General features: G+C 40.0%; 1 protein-coding gene across 8 annotated transcripts in view; it reads right to left on the bottom strand.

The window, feature by feature from the left end:
- The window catches only part of MCF2L (MCF.2 cell line derived transforming sequence like), a 170,070-nt gene that overhangs the window by 52,849 nt on the left and 91,969 nt on the right, over positions 1 to 25,252 (bottom strand). For all 8 annotated transcript variants that reach the window (XM_054191203.1, XM_054191279.1, XM_054191252.1 and 5 more), the window contains 2 exons: positions 19,111 to 19,194; positions 9,449 to 9,563 (listed from right to left, as the gene is read on the bottom strand). In XM_054191203.1, the coding sequence (XP_054047178.1) occupies positions 9,449 to 9,563; positions 19,111 to 19,194 (199 nt within the window). The remainder of the gene's footprint in view (positions 1 to 9,448; positions 9,564 to 19,110; positions 19,195 to 25,252) is intronic.

The raw sequence follows: 25,252 nt of genomic DNA, 5'->3' as shown, positions 1-25,252 counted from the left end.
CAGTGTGCATACTATTCTATGATCTTTTTCATTCTACACTGGAATTCTGTGAATAGATGGATTTTTAAATGCACATTCAAACCACAGCATTTGTACATTCTCTTTACTTTGGTTTTGATAGTTACTGCCTTCCCTTCAGAGAAACCGATGAAGCTGCACAGGAAATGAAGAAAATCTGAGCTTTTGTGTTGGAGCTGAACCTGTTAATGTTTCATCATTAGACAAGATTCAGGTAAGAAATTAGATGCATTTCCCTCCACTATGCACTTTTTTTTCTTCCTTCTCCACATTCCACTCTCCTAAATCTTATCCAGTGTAGGACTGATGAAAACCTTATCTCTCCCCTTTCCTATTACACTTACTTTTGGTCTCAGCTGTTATTAGTTCATGACCCAGGTACCTCTGAAAACACTCATACTGTATTTTAATTTTCTCAGGATTGAGGAATCATCAGATACACAGAATTGTATTTTAGGATCTCACAGCAAGCAGGCAAAGAAGAATTTAGATGAATGTTGGGTTGGGAGGTGGCATAAATAAAAACCATGATAGGCGAGCTGTTACAATTTGCTCATGAGGCAGAAGAGATGAGCAGAATCATACAATCTGGAAGAGCGACACCATGAAAACGTGTTTTGAAGCTTTATAAGCGTAGGCAAGATAATTATACATGATGTTGTGTCAGTGACAGGGGATCTTAAGACCACATAAACAGGAGACAAAATAATGAAAGTAACTTCAAAGAGCTTTGTCTAAGGGGCTGATAAATAATTCAAAACTTTGGAAGCCTCATCCAAACTTCACAACGACCGTAGCCCAGAAAGCCACGCATGGTTACATCCAGACCTACCCCTGATCTGAAAAACCTTCAGTCACCGCAGGACTGTGACAGCAACACCTCACTGCATCTGCCCGCAAAGCAAGAACCCGCCTGCAAGGAAGAGGGGCTGCTATCAGAGACGTAGTGTCGATGAGGCGACTGACAACTCACTGTCAACCAGGAGAGATGCTCTCGAGCCTCCGCCTCAAAGGCAACCCAAAGGTCCTGCACAGCAGTAAGTCCCTTGAAATTGTGAGATAGAAATCCAAACACATTTACTTGAGGCACTTCTGTCTCAAGCACTGCTTGTGTTCCTCAGCCAAATAAGCAGCACTGGTACACAGTTTGTTTAAATCATTTATGCCAATTTATATAGCATACACGGTCACAATTTCCCCCCCCCCGCTCCCGACTCAGCTTCAGAGATATGGGCATCAGTATCTGCCTCGATAGGTCCCTTATAGCGCCTCTTTATCTCCTATGCTACTCTAGATCCTCAAATCAGCCCTCTCTCCCACTTTCAAGCCAATTCCTCCTTAAAACAAGCACAACTGATTGAAGTACAGTAATGCTGGCGATATTCCATCATATATGCTGACATTCCTTCTGCTCCAAAAAGCTTGTTAGGGGGAAGCTGAGGGAATGTAGCTAGCGCTAAAAATAAGAATTGAAGCGTCCAGGCATCATCATGTGCCTGGGCCTGGATATGTGCTTGTACCACATGCACTGATTTCCTTTCTGTGGTATCCATCAGCCTTCTTCTACGGTAATTTAGCAAGCTTTACCCCAACAAGGAACCCCACAGACTAAAATCAGAACAGCTTTGATGCACTTCTGCCGGTAATGGAAATAATCATTAAAAGACAAAGTTATTGCTTAACAGATCCTCGTTTAGCATGCAAAATTAATTAAAATAAGTTTCTTTAAGGAAGAGTTTTAATTTTCTAAATGGAAAAAGCAGTGTAATTTCTTCAGGTCACTCAGACCTTTTGAGAGGACTGTTTGAAGAAAGACAACAACTTTGAGGACTCATTTAGACTTAACTAGAGATGGCTGAAGTAGGCCACGTTATCCGTGAGGGACAATTAAGGATAAATACGTCAATTAAGGCAAAAGGGCTCCACATTGGTTAAGCTCGAGTAATATGAGCAACAGAAAGCCTGCATGATCGTCTCTTTAGGTCTAGTAAGTCAGACTGCGTAAAAGCATTTTTTCATCAATTCATAACTATGATATTGGAATTACACATATTTCCAGTATACTTCAACAACCACTGATGCCCCTGCACAATGTATTGGTGCAACTTTATCCACAATGCTGCATGTTGTGTTTTAGAAAGGCGAGTTCATACTTAAATAGGGTGTTAAATACTCTGAACTTAAGACTGGACTAATGAAAGCTCCTGCATGAGGTCTGGCATTTTAGTAATTAACTTTCACAATTTTACAGTGCTCAGTCAATTTACCTTGTCTCCTTCGCAGATTAAATTTACCACTGGACAGCATAGGTCATGCATACAGAGCCTATGTACTATTCAAATCCTCTACGCTTTGTCAGTATAAGTGGGATTTACAGACTAGAAAGGTTTTGCCTGTACAGGGCTGAGCTTTAAAACAAGTTTAAGGCATTCACAAAGTGGACATCAAAACAAGCATAAGTTGTTCCAAACCCAGCAAAACTTCAGACTTTAAGTAATGTGTTGAGCTTTGACCTAATCTTGTCAGACTAAGTATCTGACACAACAGCTTCAAACTACTACTTAACTTTAAGATGCAATGCTCTTACTTCAAATGTAAACCTTTACATTTCCTTTCTGCTTACAGAAACATATGGCTTTTACAACTGTTTGGCAGCTGTGCTCTGAGAAAGGAAGGGCACACACAGCATGACAGATTTTGCTGGAAGTCCTGGGATGTTCTCACTGATGAATTTGAAGGGCTGCCAAGGTAACAGCAGGGTACAGGTTCCACATCTTTGGCCTGGATTGTAATCCGACAAAGAGGAGAGCATGGAAATGAAGCACAGCTGACAGGAATAAACTCCGAAGCTGCAAAGCTGTTGCTCAGCGTGTCAGTGCAAACTGTCAGGGCGTCTGTTTTTTGGCACTTCTTACCCATTATGTGGTAACGTTCATCCCTGGCACTCTATAATAGAAGTAGTTAACTCTTAGCTAGTGGTGGGGCGCTTGTTTAGTTTGCAGGTAAATGAGGAAACACGTGTGGTTACCCTCCCAGGCTGGCTCTTCACAAGGTCAGCCTGGACTCTGAGGGACTTACCAGCTCCAAACGTAGCGTTACCCCAACACGGCTGCCCCCGCTTCTAGAACACAGTGGTGGGTTTATGCCGAGGAGACTGGCCAAGCTCTGTGCTCTCCAGTGCCCCTTGCGCTGAGAAGGTTTGTGAGCTCCAGCGACACCCATGCCGTGCTGTGCCACGTTCTTCTGGTCGCTATTTAAATCCACCCTGTCATGCTTTGCTGTGCCCACACTAGGGAAGTCTTCTCAGATCTGAACCCACTGGAAGGCCTAGCACAGATGTTTCTTTTTCATTTTTACAGTGTTATCCCAAACAGTGGGCAGCTGGTGTAGTTAACAAGGAGGGGTCTACCTGAAGCGTAGCAAACCCTAAAAACTGAGCTTTCAAACTGTTGGACATCGGCACTTTCAGAGGTCATCTTGTTCTGTTTTATTACTTGGACAGGATGGCTCCCCAGTTTCCAACACCAGACGGGAGCACAAACAACAGGATTTCTTAGAAGTCCACGTGGTGTTCAAGCATTTGTAAACCATCGGGATCTGAAAGAAGGGGACGTTCTCCTGGGCAGGAAACTGACAGGGACGGCTTTCAAAACAGGAAATTGCCGAACACGACAAGTTAACCTGAGATATGCTCCAGATCATGCAGTAGGACAGAAAGGCATTACAAAGAGAGGCTGTACAACGCTCTTTCTGAATAGAGGGTAAGTAGAAAAGGCCTGAGTACTGTGTTTAATCAGCAGTGTTGGGACTCAAACTGGCCATCAAAACCTATTCTGAATTTTCTAATCTACGCTATCTGTTATTTCTCTTGAAAGGAACTTTGTATTTAAGACTGTTACACATTTAAAATATTAATTTCCCAGTCTATTGTGACCACAAGAATTTTAGCTTGCTTTCATTGTTCAAAGATGAACCTACATGAGCAACAAAGAAAAGCATTAGAACTATATCCTTTTGTTCTCTTGTACAGCATATTTTTTTCTGATTGAAGTAGAAACTGCTAATTAACCAGAAGCAAAACCATATGTTGAAAAATCCTGTCTTTTTTTGTTTGTTTGTATTAACCCCTGCAATTATTTATTAATTTCTTTGGGATCAAGTTCTCATGCTACACCCCACATGTGGTAAATACATATTCCAAAGATGTGTACACACTTAAGTTAATAAAATATGTTTAGAGAGACAGCTATGATGGATAGAGGTAAGTATGAATAACACTTGCCTTTGCAAGTGTTGCAAGATCGCAAATCTTAAAAGTCTATTTACTAGGATAACTAGAAAGAGGAAAAAATACTTTCAAAACAAAGGAAAAAAAGAAGAGAATACTGAATGCCCTGAGATGACTTCTTAAGGTTACAGTTGGCAGCTTTTTCAGGAACCTATTGCAAACCTAAATGGAATATTCTTCCTCCACCCTTTGTATATGTGGGATGTAAAAGGTACATCCCACAGGCGCCTCTCCTACTTTGCAATAAGAATGACGGACACTGTGTATGGAAAGTGTCCAGTTTTTTACTCAGCTAAGAGGTGAGACAACCTTGTTCTGCGTGACCTCCTTTTCCCACCCAGCTCAGCAGCAGTCCCCAAAGGACTCACACAGTGAAGCATTAGGAGACATTCTTCTCTGCAAAAGGAGAATCAGACTAGTTACATGGACACTATAAAATACCCTCAAAGCATCTCAAATAAGGGCAAGATTTGGCTTACTGTCCTCTGCTGAAACCCAGTTGAATTTAAAGAGTTCACCTCTTACAGACACTTATCTACAGATATGACTTTATTCAGCAACTCCATCAATAAGAACTATTAATTCATGGGGATCAATATTTATATGTAAAGTATTTGTAGCAATTCAACATTTTAGTTAAAATAGTCTTCCTAGAAAGTACTGACTTCAGTACATTACATGCTGCCATGGATTTTTCTTCTTTCATCTTGGGTACTATATATATAAAATCAAAAATCACTTGACCTAAGAAAAAAAATTTTCTAAGAGAATCCCCACCTTTTAAATAAAACTTTATCTTGTACTTCAATAATAATAAAAAAAAATACTAGCTGCTAAAAGGAAAAACCTGTTTCAGAAGTATTACATGTATACCTTTACAACGTACATCTCATTACCAAAACAGCAGTTATAAAAGAACTACCTGTAACCCTCCATTGTCTATAGCACTCATCCTTAATCCATCATTTTTTCCTGATACAGCAGCAATCTTGAAGTACACAGGGTACACAACTGCTGTCACACACTACGTCAACAACCTTTACTGAATATTTTGAGATTATTACAAACTATACATTAGACCTTGCATTTTATCCAGCTGTATACAGAACATGAATTTACCTTGAAATATTAACAACACCCACCTGAAAAAGATGGTTCAGCTCTCTGCTTAATTATATACAGTTGCACCAGGGTTAACTGAGTATCTTAAATTGACATGAGGTATTCCCTTTCCACCGTCTCCTTTCTTAATGTCATCATGTATCAGGCATTTACACACCTAAGCACAAGCTTATAGCTCTGCTATTTGCACTGTTCTACTCCATGGTCATCTAAGATGGTAACATGCAAATTGTAACAGTTCCATTCCTAAAGGCAAGGCGCCCCATGAGGGAATTAACTCTTGAGGATTAAAGTTCACTATGAAAAAGACAAGAGAAAGTTTACACAGAAAAGGCTTCTGAAACCCAGTGTTTAGATAGTATAGAACAAGAAAATAATATGAGTGGTCAAGGTCAAGTTTACCTATAAAATTAGAGGGAATAATAAAGGTAGGTTAAGACGTTTCAGTTTTTCCACTTTCAACAAAGTCCTAAGCTAGCCTTGTTTCCAAAACTACTTCTTTCACTTGGGAACAAATCTTGAAAACCTGAGGCCGCTGCTAAGATTTACTACACCAGTAAATATTTTATTGGGTGAACTCTACTGCAGAGCATAGAAAGGTCCTTTCTTATGAGGTTCTTAGTAGCTCCTCACTGTCATTCCCATGAAATATCATTTCCCTTAACGTGCGACTGCAAGCAGTCAGACAATGAGCTTTGAGTTATTCCTGCCAAGCCCTTGCTGTGATCAGGATCTTGTACAGGGCCAAGCAGCACAAGTAGTTTTCTGAGGAACTGTTGTGGCTCCAGACATGTCCATGCTCTACAGGGCTTTTCACAGAAAAGTCCATTCCCCCTCAGTCAGCCAGAACAGCTGAAAAACACAAGTTATATTATTTTATAAGCTAAATGACACTGATCTGGAGAGCAATCCATGCATAAAAGCTGAAGGCTGCATTCTTATCCTTCCTGTAAATCAGTACTCCTTAGGCCTCTTTAATAAACTTACAAAATAAATAAATAAATAACTGCCTCCACTTCCCTCAAAAGCAGTTTCCAAAGCATCCAAAGCAGTCTTTGAAATTTCAGCCCTCAAAAATTAAGTTAACAGCAAAAATTCTACCTCATGACACTTTTAACAGCACTAGAAATATCACAATTCAAAGAAAAATACTGCCCATCTTTGGGGTATAGGCAGTCAATAATTTATCATTAACAAAACATATTTTATAAGGGCATGTATGCTGACATCCAGCTAGTGGCATTTCTGCAGTCTGTTATGCCTATAGACCTGCACAAGGGCTCATAAACACAATTTTACACAGTAAGCTCGTAACACCCCTAGCGAAGGTGTCTTTAGCCCTTTGAGATTATAGCAATTCTCAGGCACAAAAAGGTCCCAGTTCTATCACTATCTTAACAACGGCATTATTTTTACAAGGTTGAAAATGAAATGGTATCACCCTAATACCTAAAATATTGTTATATTCACAATAGTTAATACCTTACTTTTCACATCTAGCCAAGCTGGGTTTATACAGAACAGCGATCTCTTTCTAAATAATTAGAAATTAAAGAAACAAGAAAATCCTACAAGAACAGCCAGACTCAATGGCCACTTCTGCCTCAATACGCACAGAGCCGTTGTGGGAGGGCGGGGAAACAAACTGAAAACATCTCCAGAAAATCTGCTCCCAGACTTTTAATCAGTAAAAACGTGCTCCTGCCAAAGCGATGCTCCGGGATGTGCTCAGTGCTCCCTCCCCTGCACCACATGCTGTTTGTTCTGATCAGAATTTCTCACGTAAACCCCACTCTGTGCAGAAGTTCAATGGCCACCATGAAGCGTACCACCAAGGACTTTCAAAAGGAGCAACAGATGTGAATTTAGAACATAATTATTTGTAATAACAGCATTCAAGAAAGATACTACCAAGGGAGGCTTAGCACCACACAGTTTAACCACCACAGTGACAAACAAAAAACTGAAGCTTGCTGTCAGCTTCACAGCTCCTCTCCCCGATAAACTAGGCATTAACAAGTACAACCAGGAGGACGTGTCACAGTAGTGGTGCTGCATAGAACCAGTATTCCCTCACAGGGAGTAGGTGCTACAAAATAATTCAGAGGAAAGCCCTTTGCAACAACACTACTACTTCTCTTCATGCACGTACAGTAAACAAAAGCACACATACGCATGAGAGATATTTGCCACGATTAGTTCCAAACATGAATTGAGCGTGGTCCATGCTGAGTTGCACTGAACGCTGTCAGTGAAAAGAACATGAAATACAGCTCGAGATCAACATTTAATCAGTGTTCCACAACCTGTGTTTCTATGAGTTTTCAATCTGGGAGAGCCATATAGCCCAATTTGGGAAAGACATAAAGGAGATCTCTTGATTGATACAATCATTCAGGTTTTAAGGGATCTCAGGAGGCTTCTAGTCCAACCTCCTGCCCAAAGCATGGTCAACTCTAGATTCAGGTCAAGCTGTTCAGGGCTTTGTATGGTCAGGTCAAAAAACCTCCATGGACAGACACTTCATAGCCTCTCTCAGCAGCATGTCTCAATGCTTCATTATCCTCCCAGTGACAATTTTTTTTCCCCTTACACCCAAGTCAGAACCTCCCTGTTCCCATTCCCACCCCAGGCCTCTCCCCCCTCAGCGCCCATCTCTGTCAGGAGCCTGCTGTTCCTTCCATCAGTGGAGACAGTGGCTGTTGGGCCACCACAGCTTTCCACCCCCCTAGCTGAGCAAGCCTGGCTCCTGTAGTCTCTTCTTCTCACATCAGCTCCAGGCCCAGCCATTGTGGGAGCCCCGCTGGACTCATGCCAGTTCATAAACCCCCACCCTATGGTAGCAAAGAGCTGGGCCCACACTGCAGATGGGGTCTGGAGAGAGCCAACCAGGGGATGGCTGCTGTCACCCGCTCCAGGCCATGCTCCTGCTGGTGCAGCCCCAGGGCTGCCAGTCTTCACTGCTGCCGGAGTACCTTGCTAGCTCACGTTTAGCCTACTGCCCACCAGCGCTCCCAGGTCCTTTTCAGAAGAGCAGCCCCACAGCCAGTTAGCTCCTTGCCTGTACTCTTGCAAGGTGCTAGTCCACCCCAATTTCAGGAGCTGGCATTTGTCATTGCCGAATTTCATGAGGTTCCTGTCAGCCCGTACCTCCTACCCATCTATGTTCCTCTGAATGGTAGTCCTTCCCTCAAGCGTACTGACTGGTCCACCAATTTCTCATCAACAAACTTGATGAGGGTGCACTCCATCTCCTCCTCCAGGCCCTTGCCAAGGATGCCAGGCAGCACAGATACATATGGTTCCCTGAGGAACTCTGTCTCCAGGTGAAGCATGAGAAATTAACCAGCACTCTGAGGCTGATGATTCAAAGAGTTTCTCGCCCACCTGTCAAGTCATAACAACTCAAAGTGTATACAAGGTGCTGGGGGACACTTTGTTGAAAGTCTTGCTTAAGGTGAGGTAAAAGACACGTGCAGCTTCCCCTCATTCACACATCCAGTAATTTCATCACAGAAAAAGGTTGGTCCAGCACAATTTACTGCTGTTCGTTCCGTGCTGTACATTCAGCTGAACCAGGAAAACAGAGCAGAAGTCGTTAGGACAAACCGCTGTATGTAACTATGGAGTATCTTTTCACACCAAGTAACATCTTGAGTAGCATCCAGGAATGAGCTTATTCTGCCAAAATTATACATGTTTTCAATTAAAGCACATAACGTTGCACTCTAAGATACAGCCAAGATAAGAAACAAGAGGACAACGTCCATCACGGAATATTCATCCATACATACTAGGAAGTAATTTTCTGATGAAATATAAATAGCACTATGTAATTCATCTAGTAACTATATTAGGCAGCAGTCACTAATCAACACTTATTGACACTGTACTATAAGCTGCATTTTCCTTTTCTTTAATTAAATACCAAGCCTGACCCTTACACTACCACGTAAGTGACTAAACGTGAAAAATCACTTTGTGGGTAAAAAGGGTATTTTCTCCTAGACAGGTGCTCACCTTGGGATGCTCGTCAGGTAGGTCAGGACATTCTGGAACTCCTTCTCGGGGATCTCACTGAAAGCCGGATAGTCTGGAAAGGTGATAACAGGGCAACCATCTCCCCCTCTTCCACCTACAAAAGAAACAAGATGTAGGTATGTTCACATGCAAGTCCCTTCACCTAGCCTGAAATTTCCCAGTAATTAAACGACTGTGGGGGTTTTTTGGGGTGGTGTTTTTTTGTTTGTTTTTTTTTTTTTTTAATTGTTTTGGTGCTGGGCTCATCAATGTGGACACTCTTTATTCTAAACAGTCTAGTGTCTTCTTCAGAGGTTAGGAACTTGTTAGACCATATTCGATTTTTTTTCTGTACAAACGCCTTTGTTCATGTGAACACAGTTTTGACGCCAGATGGCAGTGTATCTTTCTTTTGATAACTGTATTTAAACATGACCAATTTGGAGAAAGACATGAACTGATTTAGGAAAAAAAAAAGTTAATTCAGAAATAAGTAGGTGAATCTCCATCTTGAACTGAACTCAACCTTCTTACTAGTTTGAACTCATTCCTACAACACCCCCGCGCCCCCCTTCAGCTAGCTGCTCTGCTTCCAGGACAGTCTACAAGAAGTGGCAGAACATTAAAGGAACAGGGGGAAGGTGTTTCAAATGCGATTTCTTGTTCAATTTCTCAGATTACCTACAAAAGGTAAAGCAGAGCCAAACACCTGTGCTGCAGCTTGGCTGCTGATGAACTAGATACCATCTGTATCTTTTTTGGCATTACGCACCACTGGGTAGAATTTGCAAAAAAGCAACATTTTCGTTTGTTTTTTTGTCTTTGTTTGTTTTGTTGTTTGGTTGTTTTTTTTTAAAGTGCTCCACATACATTTTTATATACGAAATATATATTTTTTAAAGCAATGTTAATATTTTGCGACTTGTGCAAGAATATTTTCATAAAGATAGGCTGGGCAAAGGACTTGTTGAGCCCTAGCAACGGCAGGTATTTAACAGTTGGAGGTGGCAGGGACACATTGTTGGAAAGTTATCTTTGCTTTACAGTGCAAAAAGAGAAGAAAACCAGCCAAAAATGACTGTGGCAAAATAATAAGGATTTTTTTTCCAGCTCTGAAATCTGGCAATTATACAGAAGTCAGCTGTAAACTGTATTAACAACGCTGTCTGATCATGACAGTAACAGTGATTTGTGAAAATTACAGTGTGCTATTAGCCACTTCAAGTGCCTTTACATCTAACCTCACCAGAAAAAGAAGAGAAATATTTGAACTCAGATCCATTTGATAAAAGAAACCACCATTTCCCTCCTAAACCACATGTAATTAGAAGAGCTCAAATAGTATCCTTATGTTAATTTGTGGTGAATCTGACGTCAATCTACGTGCTTACAGGCAATATGGTGCTACCACTGTGCAGCTCTTGAAATCAAACTGCATCAGAAAGTAACATGCTCCAGGTGCACTTAAACAACAACAAAAAAATGCAACTATTATGCAAATATTACAAGTTTGAAAACATAACCTTTATCCGAATACTGTAATCTTAAGTCCATGGAGTTGATTTTAGCTACATAAATAGTCAAAACACAACTATAAGCTAAGATAAATTTTGAATCTATTATTTTTTGTTCTACCCAGGCTCCAAGGACCAAAGCATTTTCCTCCCTATTAAAAAAATTCTTCAGGCTTGATAATGGTTATTTCTGTTGCTCATGAGGTGTTCTGCTCTCTCTAGAATATCTATTTTTAGGCACAATTATATATTATTTGCAGTATCCCGCTTGGTTACTTGCTTTGCTCTACTTAACTTCTATAAATAGGACATACGAAACAAAAGAAGAACAATACGCTTGCAGGACACGTCCTAAAAGCAGAAGCCCGAACTATGACCTCCAGGAAGTTCCCAGACCACTACCAATTGTCAAGGGCAAATACAGCCATCCTGCCTTGACATTGCCTATTAATTTTCAGTTTCTAGTACACTCATCCCTGGTTATCTTGGGTGGAGACAACTCTGTCCTGCCACGTGCTGTTAGAAGATCCTTGTTCACCGATTATCTTTTTCTCCATTATTTTCCTGCCGGGACGCTTAAACACACATATACCTTCAAATGCAGCAGCATAAGTGCTTTTCCTTATCAGGACCTCCCTGCTGAAAAGAGCTTAGGGCAGAGTGACCTGAAGTGCTATACATAATAAATTCTGTAAAATTTCAGCTTTAACATTGCTAGCCTACAGAAGTTGCTTTCCATACAGTTTTAAATACGTGGCCATCAATGGGAGACAGGTCACCCAGCAAAGCAGATGTTACTTACAAATGAGTGTTCCTCACTGCAAGCTACAAAAAGGACATGGGAAATATAACAAAGTAAAAATCCTACATTTAAATTGTGGTTGCATTAAATTGTAGTAAAAGCAGTAGGCGAGTTCTCTTTTTAAAGTGTCCTTTATTTCATAATGAACGTGATGCAACAAGGAATGAGTTTTTTTTCCGTTACTCAGAACTAATTTTTCTTGCTTCACCTCTGCAAAAGCAGCATTACGGTGTTTATTCCAAAATTACCTGTGTAAAATGGGATTTTCTTCCCTTCTCCCAGAAGTAAATGAAGCCACAGAATTTAGGGGGAGGACATAAAACGGAAATGGGAGTTTGGGAAGCTAGGCTGCGATTTGTTGTTGTTGGTTTTGTTTTCAGTGAGAGGGAAAACATGTGAGTCACAAAATGAACTTCTCTCATCCTTCTTGAAACACAGGTTTAAGGCAAAAACTTAAAGCATTTTATTAAAACCAATTCACATAATAGTCTTCCAGCATCTCAGAACTGTATACACCCAATTACAAAAAAAGGACACCAAAGCTTAGATGAACTCTATGAGTGTTACAACTCATGAGAATAATTCAATTTGTACAGAGTAATTCTTAAAATGAGCAACTGGGATTTTAATCACCATCCAAGAAAGTAGTGATTTGCTGTGCAAGTTCTGTCTACTTCTATTTCTAGGCTTAAACAGGATGCATTAACTTATACAATTGGAAATTAATAGTTTTATGCTTTCCTAAGACAACCAAGTATCTCTTTGAGAGCACTGAAAGCATTTTCTTAGTCTAATCTTCGTATTTAAAAAAAAAAAAAATTCAAAATTTCTGGAAGGCTATTAAGCCCCCTTCTTTTATGTTAAAAAATACAAACCCAAGTCATTCTGTGATTCTATGAAAATGTGGAAAAACACTTATTATTTATTTTTAAATATTAAACAAATGCTGCTTGGGTGACAGCTTTAGGTTTTGTTTATTGCAAAGAACAGAAGAGAACTCAGCAGTCCTTAAGCGGGTGCAATCAATACAGACATGTTTTACCTGAAATCACAGAGCAGTCTGGATTGGAAAGGACCTTTAAAGGTCACCTAGTCCAGCTCGCCTGCAATGAGCAGGGACTTCTTCCACTAGATCAGGTTGCTCAGAGCCCCATCCAACCTGACCCTGAATGTTTCCAGGGATGGGGCATCTACCACCTCTCTGAGCAACCTCTGCCAGTGTCTCACCACCTTCATTGTAAAAAACGTCTTCCTTATATTTAGCCTGAATCTAGCCTCTTTTAATTTAAAGCCATTACCCACCTTGTCCTATCACAACAGATCCTGCTAAAAAGTCTATTCCCATCTTTTTTATAAGCCCCCTCTAAGTATTGAAAGGCCACAATAAGGTCTCCCTGGAGTCTTCTCTTCTCCAGGCTGAACAACTCCATGACTGGGGGATGAAATGATTCCCAAGAATTTCTTGAGACCTGTCTCATAACATGCAGCTGTAAGGAACGTTCTCCAAATGAGAGGATTATTACTTTTCAGTCTAAAAATGGAAACACCATAGAAGTAAAGAGCACTGAAGTGTATGTCAGCAATTAAAAAAAAAAACAAAACCCACTCCACTTTAAGTAGATCTGCTTCCATCCTATTTCCGTGATCTTCATTAAAGCAAGACCTTGTTATTAACTCATTTATAACTGACTTTGGGAACGTATTCAACTGAAACTGCTTTAACAGGTTTAGCATCAAAGAAAACACAAGTTACCTCTCTAAAATGGAAACTTTTCAGTGGATAAATCTCTACAGTTCTAGTAAACCTCCAGTTTGGTGGAGCTCTTCTACCTAGATCTACATGCCTTAGTCTCAGGCCAGTTTTTACAATCGCGACGGCCCTCTGTTTTGGAGAAATACGCAGTTTAAAAACAGGTTGAATTGCATTAGCTCCACAGGTTAGGTAGCAAAATGACTTAACTGTGCTTAGGAAATAGCACTTCGTGTTCCTAACTTCTGTATACAATTATTTAAACCAACAGCACCAACCACTGAAATTATGTGGACCAGAGCAAGGGAGTGGAAAAATGATCCTTGGAAAACTAGCTGTGCTACTGTGAAATGGTGCTGGTAAAGTTTACCTTAAGTCTAGGTAATTTAGCATTTATTCTTTATATTCTGCTACATCTAACTTTTCCCATCATAGTTGCAATCTCTTTTAGTTTTTTTTGTTGTTGTTGTGTTTTTGTTTGTTCGGGTTTTTTATTAATTAGGTAAGGTGATAGAGAAGTGCCTTACCAAGGAAACTGCAACACTATTTTACACAAATTCTAATCAAGAGGCATATTAGTGACTTGATAGCCAAAACCAATCCCAAATGAGAAATAATTAATATTCTTTTCAGTTTAAAACAGCATTAAGAGGGAAAATTACAAAAACTATGAATTGTGCAGCTGCCAAAACACGCGTGTGCATGCAAACACACATAGAGAAAAGTGTAATTCCCCACAATCCTGAGAGACATGCTAAGTTTTTTGGTACAGCCAGCAAAATTGGGGAGCAACAAAGGAGACTGTGCAGACTTCCAGGAAAGAAGAGCAGGAGATTATTTTGTAATGTTTCCCTTGTATCCCTAGTTATTCTGTTCCTGTTTACACAAGAAAAGCTAATCTCAAAAGCACTCTGCCCAACCCCACAAAAAGGAAGCAATGTAGTTGGATATAATTAGATGATGACAGACCAAAGAGGTAGGTCTTCTAGCCTGAATCTACAATGCAAACAAAATGGTATTTGGACTATAAGAAAAAAAATACGATCTCTATGTTCATCAGTAGGCACACACAAGTTTCAAGAGCATCATCATTAAATGGCTCAGATCTATAACTCTGTTTCAAAAGACCTAGCTCAAGTAAAATTAATCTTGCTTGCAGTCATGTAAAAAGCAAGGTCTTTGTGTGAATAGAGAAAGGCTTACTACAGATCTTGCTTTACTGTTGTGATGGTTCAGCCATCACGTTTTTATGATTCTGATAAAGGGGGTTGGAACTAGATGACCTTTAAGGTCCCTTCCAAATCTAACCATTCTATGATTCTATGAATTTCTCCTTTCTACTTGCACAATATACTTAACTGGAGCACCCTGACTATTTGAAATTACATGTAGACTTCAGTGAGGCAGTGGATGAAAGCTTCATTACATATCCTTCGTGAAGAAAAACAGAATCAAGAGGAATTTATTAAAATATTCTTTCCGTGAAATGAGAGAAGTTTTACTTGTATAACTTCACAGGCTGCATTTTGCCTAGGCTGATCAGCAGCAAGTATACTGGCTTAGAGATCGGACTGCAGGAACTAAATCTGTACCTGAATGTATTTGAACTGGAGATCTCTTAGCCAAGGATTCATTTTGTTCCTGTTTCTTTTTCTCTACTACCTTTTTTTTTTTTTCTTAAAGCTCTACAGACTGTGGGTTTAGTACAATGAATATATAACAGCAGTTAAGCCTACACCCATGTAAGACAGAACCTGCTAAGTAATACCTCTTCCACTCTCAATACACCACATATACATTGACCGTGCCATATTGGCAACTAAAATCAAGTTGATGTTTTTAACTACCTGATGCAATGTATGTAGTAATGGATCCATTCAAAAGTTCTCAAACACAGTTTTACAAACAGACTCAGCACCTCCAAAGGGAACAGTTTAACCAGTGAGGTATTTTCAGGTCGTTTCCACAGAAGAGAGCAAGAGCACAGCAAAGTTATGGAGAGTGAGGAGAAGCTTATTATTTAGTGTGATCTGAAAGGCCCCTTCCAACCTAGGCGATTTTATGATAATTTAAAGGGCCAAAGGTATAAGTATTTTGAAAGCTAGTACCAATGCTAACTTTTTCTACTGCAGGAAAGACAACAATGAATCGATAGGCAAAAATGCAAGTAGCATGTATTTCCTTGAATGGAAACATTTTGTTTGAAGTTGGTCAATGCATAAAGAGGCATTCAAAGGAAAGCAAGTGGAAATAATTGGTTTAATGCTTATGGTGGCCAAGAGTCTCATTTGCACATCACATAGCTTGTACGATTATAAGATGCATAGAAACATACACACCTGTCTGTGCACTCTTCATCTACATTTATTTTAACATATCTGCATACAGCAATGGCAGATAGTTGCAAACTTGGGTATGAAAGCCACACAGCAACTTTCCAATTAAGGAAAGAGAAAAGAGAATACTTATGAAAGAAAATATAAAGTGTGAATGAAAGACTCCAAGGAATAAATTTTCCACAGACTTTTAAATGGACCTTCCAATATCCTTTGTGAGCATTAAAAAAAAAAAAAAGGCGGAACACTCTTTGCAATGCAGAAGAAAAAGTGGTTGCAGAAATACTAACTAAAGGAAGAAAAAAGTAAGACAGGTGAAACAGTGAACCATGTAGAGAGGATGTTTAATACAGCCTAGCAACAACAAAAAAAGAGTAACAACAGTTCTTGCAAAGATAAGGACCTTGTTCCACAGAAAGAACAAACTCCATGGGAAAAAGTAAACAGCCGGGCGTAAGGTAAAATATTAACTTTGGTGTTTATAAACGTGTTATGTGAATGATTGGTTAAAAACCTCATCCACGGCTTGTCCCTGCACTAGATTTAAGCTGAACACACGACTCCAGTCTCACTGCTGAGCAAGAGCCGGAGCCTTCGGCATCTGTAGAAGTAGCTAGCACCTTGATCTCATTGCACTTTGCTATATTGACTGAAAAATAGGTGCATTAAAGTAAGGGGGTTTTTTTTATTTTGTTTCATTTCAAGCCTAATTTGGATGTCCCTGTAGTATTTCCACTGTAATCTAGCAGAATGAGGGACACAAATTACTTTGTACCTGCAGAGGAAAAGAGACCAAGAGAAAGAAGTGACCCCAATTTAGACTGAAACACAGAAGTAGCTTGGGAATGGCTAAAGCCTTTAAGCCACTGAAGCAGCCTGGGTTTCATTCACTATTCAAGCAAGCGTCCCACGAGACCTAGATACATCCTATTAGAGAAACTAAAGTGATTCTCAAGCATATTTCACGTTGCTGTTAAAAAGCCAACACCTAAAAACTGAAATGCATCTAAGACATTATGCAATTCATCATACCTGCAAAGATGCCATCTACCAAAAGTATTCGTAATCTATGGACTTTCATTTTGATGAGTTTTATGCCATGTCCTAAGATTCTATTTCTAAGGCAACTTAGTAATAAGAAAAAAGCCCCATTCACACACACTGTGAATATCTTAAGTGGCATTGCAGCAAAGCCACTCGCAAGCACAACTGCAAGGACAAACAAATTGTACATAAATCGAGTATCAAAATATCAGCTCTGTTCCTTTGTTTGCAGAACCCATAACACCACTATTTGGTACAACACAGAAAATTAACCATCAGTGTCCTGTAGGAGAACATAAGGATAAAAGAACTGAAGTCCAAAGAGAATGAAAATGCCTAACAGTCAGACTGCCCGAGAATAATAAAATACAACAGAGAATATAGTCAAAGCACACAGTAATGCAGCTGGACTACTATTTCAGGCAAACAAAACAGACTTCTAATAGGCATGAGGGCGAATAAATAGAAGGAAATAGAATGATGAACATGTGCTTCTACTAAGCTCCACTGCACAGCAGATATAACGAGTGCTGAAGACGCTTGTGGCTGTGCGAACTCAACAGTCTTAAGACGCGAACAATCTCCACTTGGACTCAATGAGATTTTATTCATCTACCATAGTCACCAGTTTTCCTCCTCACTTCAGAAGGGTAAAATGTAAACCCGACTTACAGTTTCCTAGATAGGCTGATTCTTGCATAACATTATTATAAGCCATTTTCTGCCCCTGGATAAGAAGGAAGAGCTTGAAAAGTCAAAAAAATAAACTGCCAGAAAAGAACTGTAGGTAAAACACCATCATCTCAAACGGAGCATGAAGAGCCAACTTCACAAACAAAACAATTTTATTTCCAAGTGCTACCATCGCCCCATAGAAAACACAGTCACTACCACAGACCCACACTTAAGTTTATAGCTTGTGTGGCAGGAATAAATCATAATTAATGGTTAACTGTGAGTACAACAAGATTCAACGAGCTTTTGCCAAGCAAAACAGTACATTGCTTCATTCCCCGGCGTCTCTTGATCTGACACAGGGATGGATTGAAAGGAAGAGGGGACAGTCATAAAGCCCAGCTTCAGCCTAGAGAGGTAAATCTCGTTTATGCTGAAGGAAGCAGGTCAGCTCTGCAAAGCCACTGATGTCCTCCCTCTCTGAGTATTGGAGGGAGGGCAGGGCAGGGCAGTATAACTCCAGCAAGTTTGCTGTTGCACACCTGCAAGAGCTTTATAGACAAGAGGACAGGAAAACAAACACAGAAGCTTATCAGACACCTGCCACACGGCCTGATCAGTGAGTGAAGGCACTGTCTCACTCTACCCATTAGCAGCCAGCTGTGGTTCCAGCACTGAGATGGACCAAGCCCAGCAACCCAAGCCCGACACCTGCACAGCAGATAAACACAGGTCCCCATGACCTACCTGGCACAGGTTATCCAGGGGCATCACAGACACTCTGTGCTGTGTGAACATGGCTGTGCTGCTTTTAGAGACAGCTTTATGACTAAAAGCCGGTTCCTTTGCAAAAGGCAGGTGGTGATACCAAGCCACAAACTCTGTCCAGAACTTGGTGCTACACAACACCTGACCCCTCGCACTGAGGCTATGGGGGAACAGGGTACTGTGGCACTCGCTCAGACACTACTTGGGTCAAGTCCAAGGTGTCAGCTTGGGCTTCAGTATTGAACCTGACAGCAGAGCCAGCAGCAGCGTAGCCTGTGGGCTGAGGACTGCAAGACCACAGCAATCACCAGCGCATCCACACTGCACTCTCCAGCTCTCAGCGAGGGCTCAATTATCTCAGAGAGCTCTAGGTCAGTGTTTGAGCACCATCTCAGCTTCAAACACTGAGGAGGTCAAGGTAAGTACCCACATCTCCCTTAGCACTGACAACAGGAGACTACATGTTCTTGTACCAAGCTCATCAGCACTTCCTTATTTGTTTTCCCCCATTTATTTTTTTATCCTACCCTCAATTCTAGCCCATTATCCTGGATACCAGAAAATTAACTATAATATAAAATTCCTATTATACTTTTTTTTAAAAAAAAAAAGAGTCTTCTTTTCAAAAATCCTTGAGTAACAAGTCTCCGTAGTCTGTATTTTGAGTTGCTCATAAAATATGAATTTCTCCTACACAAGACCTCAAAAACTGTGAAAGCACAACAGGCCCAACCATACAGCTGAGCAATGTCTGTAGAAGGCAATAGTCTTACCTGACAGGTAAGCAAATTGTTTCTTTAACTGGTCCTGAATATCTGCAGCATAGAGGGGAACGATATCCTGATGCATGATTTCATCTGTGGAAGGAAAAAAAAAAAAAGAAATATTTGCATTGCAAAGTCATTTTATGTAAAATTTCACAGCAGACATCAAAAAAAATCATCCCTATAACACAAACACACAGAAAACTATTCAAGTTTTGAAAAATATGTGAAACTGTCTAGTCTTTCAAGTGTCTGCCAAGGGTAAACTTTTCTTTGAACAGCATATTGATAAAAGAGTAAAGTAATGTGGATTTGCTGACACTTGGAAGCACTATGGGATGTCACTGAACCAAACACTGTAGAACTAATATTCTTCAGGAATGATGCTAAACAGTGGTTTTTTTAGATATCAAATTCAATTTTTATTAAAACCTTCTCAACTGACATGAAAAAGAGAAAATTATGATCTCTCTAGCCTGTTGTCTAGTGTTCAAATACCTCAAGGCAACCGTGTTCAATAAGGTAGGCAGAACGGGCTTGAAAGGCCATCCTTATGTTGAACACACACATTCACAGCTCAACTGCTAAAAGCGTTGCTTAATCTTTTATCTCAGCCCTTACACTTTAGCTTAATGACAAACATACTGCTTTCCCAAATCTTAATTTTCTACCACAGTGTTTGAGCAGAGGCATTTCCCACAGCGTATTTCCAGAGGTCAAGCAGAAACCTTAACCTTCTCACTGACCACGATAAAGACCGCATGACAGAGTCGCGTCGTTCATTAAACTATGATATCTCTCCCCTTTTTTTTTTTTTAAACAAGGAAACAAAAAGGTTTACTCTTTTGCATGAATTATTTTACATTTTTACCCTCACTGAAAAGCAGTGAAGGGATAACCTAGCATTTTCATGATTTGGCTTTCAACATTTCTTTTAACCTGGCATTATATAGAGAAGCTTTATTTTTAATGTATGCTGAAATGCCATTAAGATAGATAGACTCAAATCTGACACTCAGAACTGTGAACATTCAGAGGAAAAGTAAGTGAAAACCTAAAAGTGATGTAAGGTTAAGTGTCATCTGCCTTAAGGATAAGGTGATCAAACAGAAGTAGAGCTCTGGCCCTCAAGGAAGGACGTGCTATTACTGAGATCTTTCAAATGTTAGATCTTGAGGGTCTTTTATACTATATAAAAGACTATATACTATATAGTTTATATACTATATAAACTTTTATAAGTGATTCTCATGTGCGCAAAATTCTGAGAACTGTAATTATTTGAGAACAGCTAAAACCCCCTACTTTGAGTTACTTCTTCCAGATAAGCAACAACTTATACTGGGAAACAAAACTTCTCTGTTCTCTTTCGGCCAGTCTGGCAGAGGAAGACCCATGACCACTTTCAAGGTCACACACTGATTAGAGCTATTTTTCTGCATCCGGTGAACTGCTGCTTGATCAGAAGACCTCTGCATACCATGCTGCCAAATCCATAAGTGGATACGTTTAACTGTTGAGTCATATTTCATCCAGACCTTAAGTTATGTCATTATCCTAATGTTTTAAAGAAAAAACTGAACACAGATCTTTCAAAAGTCCTGTCTCAGATGGACAAGTAATTTCCAGAAGAGGAGACATCTCCCCCCAAGAGAAAAAGGACTTTAGATTTTATTTTTGCTGTCAGTGCTTTTTAATACAAGGAGTCCTCCTGCACCAGTGTTTAAGAAACTAAATACCCCTGATTCTAGGCAAACCAATGTCTGCAGGTAGGTGGACCCATTTACCTGAATATAACCTATTACAGGATCAACGCCTAATTTTTTGGTGGGAGATGAGAGAAAGGAAAACAATGTCATCATTTTGTAATATGCTATCCTGCCTACAGTCACAGGCAGAAATAATTTTCATTATTGCAGCATAAGCATGTAATAAAATAGGTGTGTTTTGCATATGTAAGTAAATACGTGACACACAGCACTCAAGATATTCCTAAATCAGGGAAACTCTTTATGTTTCCCAAACACATAATGGTCACTATTTCCTCATGTATCCATGTGATCAGTCCCACTGCGGTTCTGACTTCTGCCAGGTAAAGACGCAAGTCTAGATTTGATTGGCCCAATGTTCTCTGCGATAGGAACAGCAGCTTTTGCAGTCAGCACACTGGAGGAGCTGCACGCTGTGCCTCTTCACTGGTGGAGAACCTCCAGAAGCCTTCTCTGCTGCCCTCTCTTCCACCGAGGCACAGCCCCCTTCTCATCTTGCTGATCTGGTTTCACGACACTCTTCAGGAGGCAGAATATGTGTTAAACATCAGAGCAGATATTCAATAATTTGAAACAGCTGAGATAACAACTAGCAGTACAAAACAATGCAAGAAAATGCAACTGTTGGAACTGCTGAACAGTTTGCGTCCAGCAGCTTGACAGGATACACCTGAACCCAGTATTTGTGCTCACATATGTAGACAGAAATCCCTCTCCGATACCCTGTCTCCTTTCAGAAAAGATGCAATTGTAAAAACTCATGGCTCTGCATATTTTCCTTTGTATTTTGCATCCGTCTAGAAAAGAGAGTTCACCACAGCTGGTCTGGGACTGAGTCTGATTTCACTTCAGGTTTGTCCATCATTATCTGAATATGCTATTTCTTTAGCAGGATAAGGTAACAAAAGGCACACATGCTAAACAGACTGTGAGGGCACGCGCTCCTTACACTCTTAGACTTTGGGGAAAATAATTTCTTGGAAATATTCTTTAAATAGAGAACTTGCCACCTGCTACAGTCTTTAAGGACAATTTCCATTTTAGTAAAGCTAATTAAGCGCACATTAAAATACAGAATTACTGAAAATCTGTTCATATTTTCTAAGGAATTTTTATAGGTTCGAACTCTGCTTCCGCTTACATGGATTAACATTCACACAGCCCATGAGTTTCCCTGTTCTGCCTTGACTGCTTTACATAATATTTTCAAAACAGAGACCTAAGAGTTTGGCTGGTTTACTGTACCTAACATTCACAACTGAAAAGAGATGCTTACACCAAAACATGCTAGAATATCCAGTCTTTCCTGAAGAGCTCATTTAAAGAGTTTTCCAGAGTAGTCTGCTTAAAATCAAGCTCGTGGGATTTATAATTCATCTGCTATTGTGGGTCCTAATAAACAGTAAAATAAGGTTCTGTAAAGTTATTACCGCCTTTTTTTTATCATTTTTTAAAACTGAACACACATAATAGCTGGGAATGCACAAAGATGTTTTTTTTCTAAGCCAACAACTATAGGTTCTTTAAAAAGAACACATTATCTAGCATTTAAATTATGTGTAAGACAGGACAGAATTGTCATCTTGCTAACATAGAGGAATTAGTTAAATAAGTGGATCTCATTTAAAAAAAAAAATCCTTTCTCTTTAAAAATGTGAACCACAGTCTTGCGGACATATAACCTTCTAATTCAATTTTAAATCTTGCTTTGATAGTTCTGTCTCTATGATGGAGGAAGATGGCTTAGGGGGGCCTGACCCCGTCCCATCAAAGGCTCCTGACTGCATTTCAAATGAAGCAGGATGACAGATTTAAGCACAAGGGCACGAAGATAACTTGTGCTTGAATTACCTGGTGCCAGTAAGCCCTAAAGAAACCCGGTTCTGAGAAAACGATCAATGTCACTCAAGTCAAGGTTTTTCACTTATTGGTAAAAGGCTCCTCTTTCTTTCCGATCAAAATGAAACTCATCATCATTCTGAGTTCGCCTGACATGCCGAAGCAAAACCATTTTCACAGAAGACAATGCTTGAGAGGAGTCTGAACACACGGTACCTACATCACATGGAAGGAAGTCTCCCAACACGACTCATGAGCCCTCTAGTAATGGGTTTAATACAATTCCCACTGAGCCAGCTGGAATTACACCACCCTTTGAGTACGTCTGCATGAGATCCTATGGCCATTACTTTGTACCAACTTGAAAGCCAACCTGTTTCTACACATACGGACACAATTATGCCTTTCAGCACAGATCCCAGTAGCGCACCATAAAGCACACAACAAACCATTTTTCCTCTTCCTTTTTCTTGATGAGTCCACAAGATTTTCCTGTAACTGTGTCTATGGCTTCTCTATGAAACTCATGCCTTAAGTTGAAGAAATGTATTTTTCTCAACCAGTTTTGCTTTGCTTCTCCTGTGGAACAGCCTACCCACCCAAAGAATTGAATGCCTTTTATGAAGGGGGTCTTCATGTGAAGCACCCTCCCATCTGGTAATTATAAATGCAAGATAATGACTTTCAGAACAGTCCCTTCATCTCTCTCAGCCCCAAGGCAAACCTTTCATTTCCTCATTCTTCCCTCTTCATCTTCACCTCCCAATCACCATCACTAACAGTCAGCTCCTTTGTGTACCCCCCCCTAAGGAGGAAGGGCCAGAGCAGCCGAGCTGGTGAAGATAGCCCTCTTCTGCGCTAAGCTACATGAAACTAATTAGCTAGTCAAGATGGCAGGAAAGCTCTCCAGCTTTAAAATTGAATTTTAAAAATCGCTGCTGAATAGTGATGATGCCTGCAAGCTCTGTGCTAGGTGTGCTCAGGCACAACACCTGCAGACCGAGCTCCTCAGGTCCATGTGCTATTTGTAGCCACACTGGGCTGATGATGGAGTTCACGCGAGTGTTCATAAACTAAGTATTAAAACCTCATCAGCCCAAAATATCTTCAGGAAGAGTTCACTTCTATTTTATTTGACTTCACTGCCATCAAAACAAGGGGCCAGGGAAAGCAAGTGATTAAACCTCTGGAATTTTCATGTAAAAGGCATCTCTGCTAAAGTGTAGGTTAGGAAGGAAATTATCACCTGGGTAAAACAGTGCTCTCGCAACTTGTTTGTTTCTGGTGAGCTAAAATATCCCAAGCAAATAGGAAATACGAATTCTTCACCTCCACCGGCATCCCAATTGCTAGCACAAATAGAAATAAGGCAACCTAGGACTCCAAACAGCTTTGTATGGCACTGAGTGTCCAAAAAATATTTTAAATGATACAGAGATATAAGAATTTTACTTGTAAAAGCTTAACAGCCTACACGTCCCATCTCCTCCCCGAGTCAGAAAAGACAGTTTCCTTTCAAGAGTCCTGGTGCATAAAAGAGATGCTCAAGTTGAAATACTTTTTTCTTTTCAGAAAATCATACTTCCTCTTCTGGGGCATTACTAACATCAGTTCATTTTCTAGAATTGTATAGCCTATTGCCACAATGTGCACAGAACAGCACAACCGTGTAGCCCATTGCTACAATAGGCTAGGTTGGAATCCCATATATTTTCAGTGTTAAATAAGGATCTAGTTGAGTCAGGACTTGGAAGCTGTACTGCCAAAGAAAAACTAAAACCTTAGGAGTGACGTTCTCTCTATTATAAGCCTGTGGACAGAAACACTTACTGTTTGAGTGGTGTTTTTAATGCCTCATGCATCAGAAGCCTTGACCATCCAGATCTTTCACAGAGTCTACAATATTTCTGCAGCACTTTTCATAACCCCTAAGTTTTGGTAATATTTAAATGATTCCATTGAAATGAGACTTGATAACTAAGCTTTAATCATACCTGAAGAACACCACAATTACTTAGAAGACACACAAAATAACCCCAAAAAGCTGCAATTCTAGAATTTAAATACAAGGGTCAGGAACTTGTTCACGGGTGAAATAACAGAAAAACAGGAAGAAGTCTCTGTATTATATAGATGCCTACTGACTCACCTGCTTTACCCAGATAAATTCCTGCTTCCTGTAGTCACAATTAAAGAAAAGTCCATGTGTTTCTTCTTTGTGATCACAGAGTTGAAGATTTGGCACAGGACTATCTCAAAGCTACAAGGATGATGGTTCAATTTCAGGTAGGGAGATTAATCACTGGTCCTTCTTTCAAAAAAAAAATTTTGAGGTGTACAGCAAATGCAGTGCTGCTAGGCTGGCATAAGACAAGAATAAGTATAATAGCTCCCACTTTCTTGACTCAAATTATGAAATAACTGCTTAAAAGCACACTTTGAGAGCCAACCAAGATTTTGGTTTCTTTCAAAGTCTTCTCTAAAATTTTTGGATTTGACCACTTATGCATGTCAAAGGATGTACTTGTTTTTGTTCTCTTCCT

The sequence above is a fragment of the Rissa tridactyla genome, chromosome 1 (genome assembly GCF_028500815.1).
Source record: "Rissa tridactyla isolate bRisTri1 chromosome 1, bRisTri1.patW.cur.20221130, whole genome shotgun sequence".
Lineage (NCBI taxonomy): Eukaryota > Metazoa > Chordata > Aves > Charadriiformes > Laridae > Rissa > Rissa tridactyla.
The sequence above is the reverse complement of the archived record's forward strand: the minus strand, read 5'-3'. Positions and strand labels throughout refer to the sequence as shown.